A 10835-nucleotide genomic window follows, 5' to 3' on the forward strand; every position below is an offset into this window, starting at 1 on the left:
GCCATAATTAAATGCTCTGATGGCATTTACAGGCTTGAAAATAGATAATTAAAAAAAACACAATTAAAAAGCTGCTAATTTAATGGCACATACAGCAGGCTATTACGTTTTCTCATAAATGTGTAAAATAAGACACGTAGTGCCTCACCAGACATAAAGCTCACCGCACGTCAGTACTCTGCCACGTCCAAAATGACCATCATCCAAGGCAATTTAGGTAAGAAGAGGTAAAAACTGGGTGAAAAGCACAGGTGGCAGATGTCTTGCATGCTATTGGACAGCAGAGAGCGTTAAAGAACATTTGACAGAGCAAATCCAAGCGAGCAGAGGGAGGAAACCGAAGTTCCCTGAGTTTTTTCCCCTTATTTTCCGTTCCCTCTCACTCTTGAGGAGGGATGGAGCTGGAAATCTGAAGAGTGCAACCGGAGCCTGCCGAGTTCGAGCAAAGCTCAGAATCTGACCTCCATTCACACCCTAAAACCCCCTCTTGAGAGGTCTGTTGCCCTGCACAGCCTTGGGACCCAACATCCAGTTCAGCATGAAGCTCTGTTTTGTGCTTTGCCTGGCACTGTTTTGGGTGGAGCTCCAACATGGTAAGTCTGTTGCAACATTTGTCTCAAGACAAATTACATGTATTTGTGTTATCATGAGGAACAGGCGCGAGCATGATGACATGGAGTTTTGCCTCAGATTTCGAAGGTTTGGGTTCTAATGTTAGGTAGCTGCTTTTTGGAGTTGGCATGTTATCCTCATGCATGTTTTTTTCCCATCCATGGGTACTGCAGCTTCCTCCCACATTCCCAAAGTCAAGTCAAGTCAAGTCAACTGTATTTATAGAGCACTTTCAAACAGCCATCGCTGCATACAAAGTGCTGTACATGGAGCAATTTAACATATACAATAAACCAGGGGTGCCCAAACTTTTTGGATCGAAGATCTACTTTTCGATCAACTAACCTCACGGGATCTACCCTTACCGGCGCGCGCACGCACACACACACACAAATTTAAGATTTACCTGCTTTATTTTATTATTTTAATATTTTTTGGGTGAAAATGAGACTGATAAGATGATTAGTGTGCAGTGTATATTAACACAAAAAATATATTACTAATATGTACAAAGACACACAAATGGTTGTTTGTCTTTTTTTCTTCTCGACACTCCTCGGATCTACTTGGGACCTGTCTTAGATCTACCGGTAGATCAGGATCTACCCTAATGGGCACCCCTACAATAAACAGTAAAACAAATCGGTAATAAAGACGGTATAAAACACCAAATAGTAAAACCAAGAACAAATCTAAGTCATGCACGATGGGTCAATAAACTCCAAGATAATCCATAAGTTGGAATGATTGTTTTTCGAATATCTCTCGCATCAAGACACCTATGATGGGCACCCATGACCCCAATGAGGAACACCCCTGAAATCCTGAAAAACTGAAGTACTGGTAGATTATTGGATTGAGGGTACCTTTGCACAATCGCGCAAGCGGTTTTAAACCCGCAACCTCCGGGTTGGGAGACGGACCACTCCCCACTGATCCATGTCACCCTCTATTGCTTTTGAATTGTTGTCCAAAGATATAAAAAATAAAACAAAACAAAAAAAATGGCCTGGACAGATGATGGTACCATCATGAATAATGACATGCCGCAAAGGTTCTGGAAGAATGTTCTATGGACAGATGAGACAAAGCTAGTACTTTTTTGCAAGGCACATGAGCTCTATGTTCATAGATGAAGCACACAAAGAAAAAAACACCGTCCCTACTGAGAAACATGGAGGCTCTGTCATGTTCTGGGGCTGCTTTGCTACACCAGGCACAGGGTGTCTTGAATCTCAAGATGATCAAGGTATTACAGGGAGAAATGTGGCTGCCAAATGTCAGAACGCTTGCTCTCAGTCACAAGTCATGTTTTTTTTAAAAGTTTTTTAAAAAAAACATGGTAATTATGTTGAACCGCTATTCAAAAGCAATGTCAGATACAAGCTATTTTTGTAACCACTGTGCATCTTTTATTAAACAGAGGAGTACCAAAAATGTTGTGCATGTGTGTATTTCAGTACCGCATTTAGAAAAAAATCAGTGAAATCACTACGGGGTAATCATATCTTTGCTAAAACCCTTTTGAAGGCAACTGCCAGCAAGCCAAGAGAAGAAAGGATTCAGGGGAGAACCGCATCAGACCAGGAGGGAAACGAGGAAAGATACGTCAACCCAAAGTGAAGGAGGGAGGTGGGCGAGGCCACAGCCTGCTGACTCAGGTGTTGGAAAAAGGGCGTTTCCTGCGTTTGGGCCAGAGCACGGTTCTGGCCCCAGGGAATAACATGGAGCTGCGCTGCAAAGGCACCAACATCGGGTGGGCTTACCCCACCTACCTGGACACCTTCAACGACTCTAGGCTAAGGTGATCAGCAGGCGTGTTCACCGGCAGCTTTGGCTTTAGAATGCATCTATACATAAATCTTCTGTCTTATGAAAAGTATTTATTCGATATCTAGCTTTAGGGTCCATGTGCTAGTGCATGCTTTGTCCATCCTTATAAGCACGTGTGTGTGAACTTGTGATGTCCTACTAGTGTTCAGAAATGTCATACAGAAGGAGTGGAAATCTTTTACTAGTTCGGCAGTCGCTTCATGAGAGAGCAATTGTTTTACTAGTGTGCTGAGTTGAGGACAAAGAGCGTATTCGTACATGCACCTCAAGATGGATATCAAGGATATATACAGGGTGACCCAAAAAGATGCGTACCCATATTTTATTCGATAAAAAATCAATTTTTTAACGAATGTCTTTTCTGTTGCAGGACGTGAAAGGTGAACCTATGGATGATCGTTTTTAGCTATAGTTGCCCCAAAAATGTCTTGGACAAATCAGCAGAAGATATTCTCCCTGGAGATCTATTTTGCAACAAAATCATACCAGAGTGTACAGATTCAGTTTCGAAAACGTTTCCATTGTCGCAACTTTCCACCAAAATCAACGATTGTTAGTTGGGTTACGAAGTTCAGAGAGCATGGGACTGTAGTGAACTTATGTTCTAAAGCCACAGGGGGAACTTATTCAGGCAGGAAAAAGTGTGCAAGGACAGAAGAAAACATTGCTGCAGTGAGGGACTCAATAGAACGCAGCCCTAGGAAATCGGTGCGTAGACGCAGCCAAGAACTCAGAATGACAAAGGAGTCACTGCGGCGTGTTCTTACGTCTGATCTGCACCTATACCCATACAATATCCAAATAAAGCAAAAACTAACTGATGCTGACAAGGAAAAGCGAGTAAAATGTGTGAATGGAACTGAATATGTACACTCTGGTATGATTTTGTTGCAAAATAGATCTTCAGGGAGAATATCTTCCGCTGATTTGTCCAAGACATTTTTGGGGCAACTATAGCTAAAAACGATCATCCATAGGTTCACCTTTCACGTCCTGCAACAGAAAAGACATTCGTTAAAAAATTGATTTTTTATCGAATAAAATATGGGTCCTCTCCGTGAGCCGTCACCTTACCGTGGTGGAGGGGTTTGTGTGTCCCAATGATCCTAGGAGCTAAGTTGTCTGGGGCTTTATGCCCCTGGCAGGGTCACCCATGGCAAACAGGTCCTAGGTGAGGGACCAGACAAAGCACGGCTCACAAAGCCCCTTATGGAAAACAAAATCGATGGTACTCAGTTTCTCTTGCCCGGACGCGGGTCACCGGGGCCCCCCTCTGGAGCCAGGCCTGGAGGTGGGGCTCGTTGGCGAGCGCCTGGTGGCCGGGCCTACACCCATGGGGCCCGGCCGGGCTCAGCCCGAAGAGGCAATGTGGGTCCCCCTTCTCATGGTCTCACCACCCGTGGGAGGGGTCAAAGGGGTCGGGTGCTATGCGAGCTGGGCGGCAGCCAAAGGCGGGGACCCTGGCGGTCCGATCCTCGCCTGCAGAAGCTAGCTCTTGGGACATGGAATGCCACCTCTCTGGCAGGGAAGGAGCCCGAACTGGTGTGTGAGGCAGAGAAGTTCTGATTGGATATAGTCGGACTTGCCTCCACACACAGCCTCGGTTCTGGTACCAGTCCTCTCGAGAGGGGTTGGACTCTCTTTCACTCTGGAGTTGCTCACGGTGAGAGGCGCAGAGCAGGTGTGGGCATACTTATTGCCCCCCGACTCAGTGCCTGTACATTGGGGTTCACACCGGTGGACGAGAGGGTTGCATCCCTCCGCCTGCGGGTGGGGGCACGGGTCCTGACTGTTGTTTGTGCATATGCACCAAACAGCGGCTCAGCATACCCACCCTTTTTGGAGTCCTTGGAGGGTGTGCTGGAGAGTACTCCTGCTGGGGACTCCCTTGTTCTACTGGGGGACTTCAATGCTCACGTGGGCAATGACAGTGAGACCTGGAGGGGCGTGATTGGGAGGAACGGCCCCCCCCGATCAGAACTCAAGTGGTGTTTTGTTAATGGACTTCTGTGCTCGTCACGGACTGTCCATAACGAACACCTTGTTCAAACATAAGGGTGTCCACATGTGCACTTGGCACCAGGACACCCTAGGCCATAGTTCGATGATCGACCTTGTGGTCGTGTCATCGGATTTGCGGCCGCATGTTCTGGACACTCGGGTGAAGAGAGGGGCGGAGCTGTCAACTGATCACCACCTGGTGGTGAGTAGGCTCCGATGGTGGGGGAAGATGCCGGTCCGTCCTGGCAGACCCAAATGTATTGTGAGGGTTTGTTGGGAGCGTCTGGCGGAATCCCCTGTCAGAAGGAGTTTCAACTCCCACCTCCGACAGAGCTCTTCCCATGTTCCGGGGGAGGCGGGGGACATTGAGTCCGAGTGGACCATGTTCCGTGCCTCTATTGTTGAGGCGGCCAATCTGAGTTGTGGCCATAAGGTGGTTGGTGCCTGTCGTGGCGGCAACCCTCGTACTCGCTGGTGGACACCAGCAGTAAGGGATGCCGTCAAGCTGAAGAAGGAGTCCTATCAAGCCTTTATGGCCTGTGGGACCCCAGAGGCAGCTGACAGGTATCGACTGGCCAAGCGGAACGCAGCTTTGGTGGTCGCCGAGGCAAAAACCCGAGCATGGGAAGAGTTCGGTGAGGCCATGGAAGCCGACTTCCGGACGGCTTCGAGGAAATTCTGGTCCACCATCCGACGTCTCAGGAGGGGGAAGCAGTGCACCACTAACACTGTGTACAGTGGGGATGGGGCGCTGCTGACTTCGACTCGGGACGTTGTGAACCTGTGGGCAGAGTACTTCGAAGACCTCCTCGACTCCACCAACACGTCTTCCTTGGAGGAAGCAGAGCCCGGGGACTCTGAGGTGGGCTCTCCTATCTCTGTGGTTGAAGTCACCGATGTGGTTAAAAAGCTCCTCGGTGGCAAGGCCCCAGGGGTGGATGAGATCCGCCCGGAGTTCCTCAAGGTTCTGGATGTTGTGGGGTTGTCCTGGTTGACACGCCTCTACAACATCGCGTGGTCAACGGGGAGAGTGCCTCTGGATTGGCAGACCGGGGTGGTAGTCCCTCTTTTTAAAAAGGGGGACCGGAGGGTGTGTTCCAACTACAGAGGGATCACACACCTCAGCCTCCCTGGTAAGGTCTATTCAGGGGAGCTGGAGAGGAAGGTCCGTCAGGAAGTCGAGCCTCAGATTGAGGAGGAGCAGTGTGGTTTTCGTCCCGGCCGTGGAACAGTGGACCAGCTCTACACCCTTAGCAGGGTTCTCGAGGGTATGTGGGAATTCGCCCAATGAGTTCTGTGGGGGGTGCTTCGTGGGTATGGAGTACCAAACCCCCTGATACGGGCTGTTCGGTCACTATACCACCGATGTCAGAGTTTGGTTCGCATTGCCGGCAGTAAGTCGGAATCGTTTTCAGTGAGGGTAGGACTCCGCCAAGGCTGCCCTTTGTCACCGATTCTGTTCATAACCTTTATGGACAGAATCTCTAGGCGCAGCCGAAGCGTTGAGGGGGTCCGTTTTGGGGGCCTCAGTATTGCATCCCTGCTTTTTGCAGATGATGTGGTGCTGTTGGCTCCTTCAAACAGGGCTCTCCAACTCTCACTGGAGCGTTTCGCAGCCGAGTGTGAAGCGGTTGGGATGAAAATCAGCACCTCCAAATCTGAAACCATGGTCCTCAGTCGGAAAAGGGTGGAGTGCCCCCTCCGGGTCGGGGGGGAGATCTTGCCCCAAGTGGAGGAGTTTAAGTATCTTGGGGTCTTGTTCACGAGTGAGGGCAGGAGGGAGCGAGAGATCGACAGGCGGATCGGTGCAGCGTCTGCTGTGATGCGGACGTTGTATCGGTCTGTCGTGGTGAAGAAGGAGCTAAGCCAAAGGGCGAAGCTCTCAATTTACCGGTCGATCTACGTTCCAACCCTCATCTATGGTCACGAGCTATGGGTCGTGACCGAAAGAACGAGATCCCGGATACAAGCGGCCGAAATGAGTTTTCTCCGCAGGGTGTCCGGGCTCTCCCTTAGAGATAAGGTGAGAAGTTCGGTCATCCGGGAGGGGCTCCGAGTCGAGCCGCTTCTCCTCCACATCGAGAGGAGCCAGATGAGGTGGCTTGGGCATCTGATTCGGATACCTCCTGAACGCCTCCCTGGTGAGGTGTTCCGGGCATGTCCCACCGGGAGGAGACCCCGAGGAAGACCCAGGACACGCTGGAGAGACTATGTCACCCAGCTGGCCTGGGAACGCCTCGGGATGCCCCGGGGAGAGCTGGAAGAAGTAGCTAGGGAGAGGGAAGTCTGGGCTTCCCTGCTAAAGCTGTTGCCCCCGCGACCCGGCCCCGGATAAGCGGTAGAAGATGGATGGATGGATGGATGGATAAAATATGGGTACGCATCTTTTTGGGTCACCCTGTATCATAATAATACTCAAATGGCTTCCCATATTCTCTTCTCCTTTCCACCTCCAGCATCGTACAGAGTGACAAGTATAGTCAGCTCACCCTGACGTCGCCCTCAGCTGCCGATACGGGACAGTACAGTTGCTGGGTGGTTGTGTGTGATGGTCGTGACTGTGAAAAGGACCACGAACATGTGTACTCCTCCAACATCTATTTTGCAGGTGAATGAACAAACAGCTTTTGCAAAGCGTGTCAAATCACTTTAGGGCACTTCCTTTTCTCAACCCATCTGCTTCAAACAAAGGCATATTTGGTTCTTTTGAAAACATAAATGAGTCTTAATAGGTGACTTTTTTCTTCTATATGATCCCTGCAATTGACTGTTTACAAGTTCTTTGCCTACCCCATTGTAAATTTCCCCAGTGTGGGACGAATAAAGGATATTTTATCTTATCTTATTTCTTTCCCAAAGACAGCAGCAAGCAGGGGTAGGTTCGCCCATGATTCCAATGAGTTGAAAAAAACTTGAAATTCACAACCTGCCCGGAACAGAAAATCCACGCAACTGATCGTGTAAATGAGGGAGGCCAATATCATGACAATGTAAACGCTAAGGTGCAGTAGGCTAAGGTGCAGTGTTTGGAGAAAAGTGAAGAACTAATGGACGGCTAAAACCCGATCAATACATGCCACCACTGGAATCCACCAATGTAGAATTTTCTCAGATTTATGGTTCCTGTTTATAGTATGCAAAAAAGGCTCCATGACTCACTGGTCATCACATTTTTACTACTTTTTTTTTTTTTTTAATCAGCGATGCCAGTGAAATTTTCTAAATGGATTTTTTTGAGTTGATTCCGAATTTGCACGTCTTTTTTCTCCAAGCACATTAGGTTTTATTCTTATTCCTAATAATAATAATAATATAGTATATTTTATTATATTCATGAATTATGGGTTAGGTTCAGCAACCGGTGGATTTTTTTTTCTGAAACGACAGCTATAAATTGCAACGCATGGTAAAATCCGTATTGGACAAGCTTTTGAAGGTCAAACTTATAGGTCAAAAAATTTTACATCCAAAATCATCTGAATGGCTAGAACAAAAGTAGACATTGTTTTAAAAAACGTTGAAGGACACGTAGCGCCATCTCCGATTCAAATTTACTTCTGACCACTGTAATGGTCAACCCCAGAATAGGAAGTTGAGCGAATAACGACTGCCTGACATTATACTTTATTTGTTAAAGTCATTTACTTTCATTCTAAAATTAAAACACTAATCAGTGCTCAAAATCTTTTACAGACAAGGACAACCTCTTTGTCCCATCTGATATCCACTTCCAGATTGTATACTTGCGTCCGGACAAGCCAGCTGTGGTGCCATGTCGCGTAACCACTCCACAGGCCAAAGTGTCGTTACACAGAGAAGTACCGCCTGAAGAGATCCAGGCCAATGAGACCTTGGTCAACTATGATCCCGCCAAGGGTTTTGTCCTACAGACACCCGGCCTCGAGTATCAGGGAGTGTTCTACTGTAAGGCCGTGAACAAAGGAACACCGCAGATCTCCACAAAATATCAGCTGCTCTTTGTAGAAGGTCAAGCCGGCATTACTTGTGCTTGTTAACGTTCGTTTATTGGTTCAACAAAGGTGAAGCAAACTGTTCCTGACTATTTTTGCACACTTTCTGCTGTCACCAGTCCCCAGTAGTCCACCTTTTGTGAGCCTGCAGGCTTCTTCTGAGCTGGTCAGCGGAGGTGACAACGTCAACGTGACCTGCAGCGTGATAGGGGAGCCGGACATTGACGTAAGCTTCACCTGGTCTTATCCCGGAGAGGTGAGAGGAACACCTTATTTGAAACAACAAATGTAACAGCCAGTTGACTTTTGAGGACATATATCCTGGTTCAGAACATCAGCAGGTAGTCTGATCTAAATCCCCCAACCGGGTAAGAAAAAATATATGGGCAAAAATGAAGAAAACTAAAGAAAGCAAACAGATGAAGGAATAGGCCAGGGCACAGTCGTTGCAGAGTGGGCGACATTTAACAGACAATCTGGTGCTATTCAATGTTAACTAGAACAATATGAGGTTCCAAGTCATGAGATGAAGTGTCACAAGAAGACACCATCAGGGAAGTTCTTCTTCAAGATTTGGCCCAGTTGGTCGTTGCAGAATTGTCCATAGGAACGCCGATGGAGAAGTGTCCCACCTCAAATCTTGTCCTGGCCGGTCATGCAGAATCCACACGGCACTTGCATTAGATTCAGTCATTATCATCTGGCCTCTCTCCAAGCAAGAGAGGAAGGGGCGAGAGAGGAGAAGTGGTTGTAAAACAGGCCTAAGTGTCGAGATTCAAATTTTTCCACTGAGGAGCAGCTCTAATTTCTGCAGGTTGGGCACAACGGAGTACTGGAGTTCTTTTGGGTCTCGGAATTACTAAAAGACTAGCGTCCACCACTAGCTGATAGAATTGGGACGGATCCTAGCAATATCATAGAAGTGCAAAAGAAACAACAGAACAGTTCTGGTCATCATCTTTATGTCCATTTGAAAGGGGAGAGTTCAGATCAATATAATGAGATTTTTGCAGTCGCTTTGGGTAAGCGAACTTTGATTTTATTTTGATTGCAGTTCACTCATGACAAACGCTTTGTTTTGCTAACTCATGTCATTGTCATCAATGTCAGTCATTTATATTTTAAAGTTGTTCCAAACACAATTACTGTTTTAACCTCCCCAAAATACTAGTTGTAATTGTTTTAATCGTCGGAGTGATTCGTTGTTTTGTTTCAGGGCCAGCGTCCTGTTCACATCCAAACTACATGGAGGCTGGTCAATCGAGGCCGGGGTCAGACGACACGTATCACACAAAGTGTCCTCAGCGTGGAAGACATGGAGACCATCGATTTTGGAGAGTACATCTGCAAAGCCAAGAACCAACGCGGCGAGACACTTGTGATGACCAGCATCATGTCCAAATAGCCCCTGTTTGGTTTAAGTTGGTATATGGATAGCACACCCAATAAAGCTAAACCCTTCAGTGTTTTTAAGAATCACAAAATCACAATAGCTGACCGAGTCCCTTATGAGTCAAACCAACAAGACAACAGTTTCCCATCTCCTCCAACGTTACTATGCACTTTGCTGCAGCTCTTTTTCATGCTAAAAGCTTGACACTGGAAAAGACGACGGCAGCATTAAGAGCTATGCTGTGGCGCTGTGGCTCTGTGGCCTGTCACGAGCAGAAGTTGAAAACTTTGCCAGGCTTATATTTTAATGTGCTCCATATGTGGAATGTGTTCCACATGCCCAGAACGAGTTTTGTTTTAGTGCTGCTTCCTCCCTGCCTTTCTAAACGGTAACTTTCTGCAGAAAGCTCGGAACTCGCGACCAAGTGAAACAAATGAGTGTTTTACTAAAACAGCGGAGATAGAACTCACAGGCGTAACCTTCTTCATCTACCAATAAACAGCATATTTCTTAACTTTTGGGGCCTAAAAAAAAGGTTATTTTGTTGTTGATAAATACAACGCACAAAAAATTGGGGCTACTTGGCCTTCGGGTGAAATTTTATGATGAACTTAAAATGCACAACAGGTGAACGTCTCGAAACTTTTGGATGAACATGCCCACAAGCTAGCACAACAAGAAACTAAGGAACCCCTCCCCCCACCCACCCACCTCAATGGCTATTACTCTTCCACTCTCTCGAAAAGGATCTGTTGCCATCTGTTGATCCTCTGGCAGTTTCCATGTCTGCTATATATACACATACACGCATATATATATATATATATATATATATATATATATATATAGTATATTGATATGTCGATATAGATAGATATAAATCTATCTCTGAACTTCCCGTTTGATTCCTCGCAAAGGCAAGGCACTGTTGATTGTCCGATGTCTTGGTTTCAAGATATTAAACAGCGAACAGCAGTCCGCTTCAACTGCGAAACACCGATTTTAACTGAACCATAAAATGTCCT

At 46.9% G+C, this 10835-nt stretch overlaps 1 protein-coding gene across 1 annotated transcript; it reads left to right on the plus strand.

Moving 5' to 3' along the window:
- Positions 1-307: 307 nt before the first annotated feature.
- Positions 308-10322, plus strand: pdgfrl (platelet-derived growth factor receptor-like). The gene is made up of 6 exons (XM_052058106.1): positions 308-593; positions 2143-2416; positions 6903-7054; positions 8140-8433; positions 8537-8673; positions 9634-10322. Exons 1-6 carry the CDS (start codon positions 539-541, stop codon positions 9820-9822), a joined length of 1101 nt encoding a protein of 366 aa, XP_051914066.1. The 5' UTR covers positions 308-538; the 3' UTR covers positions 9823-10322.
- The last annotated feature ends 513 nt before the right edge of the window (positions 10323-10835 follow it).

The sequence above is a fragment of the Hippocampus zosterae genome, chromosome 1 (assembly GCF_025434085.1).
Source record: "Hippocampus zosterae strain Florida chromosome 1, ASM2543408v3, whole genome shotgun sequence".
Lineage (NCBI taxonomy): Eukaryota > Metazoa > Chordata > Actinopteri > Syngnathiformes > Syngnathidae > Hippocampus > Hippocampus zosterae.

Coding starts and splice junctions, on each gene's coding strand:
- pdgfrl (XM_052058106.1), top strand. CDS start 539: ATGAAGCTCTGTTTTGTGCTTTGCCTGGCACTGTTTTGGGTGGAGCTC. Junction 2,417..6,902: donor TTCAACGACTCTAGGCTAAG/GTGATCAGCAGG, acceptor TTCCACCTCCAG/CATCGTACAGAGTGACAAGT. Junction 8,674..9,633: donor CCTGGTCTTATCCCGGAGAG/GTGAGAGGAACA, acceptor GTTTTGTTTCAG/GGCCAGCGTCCTGTTCACAT.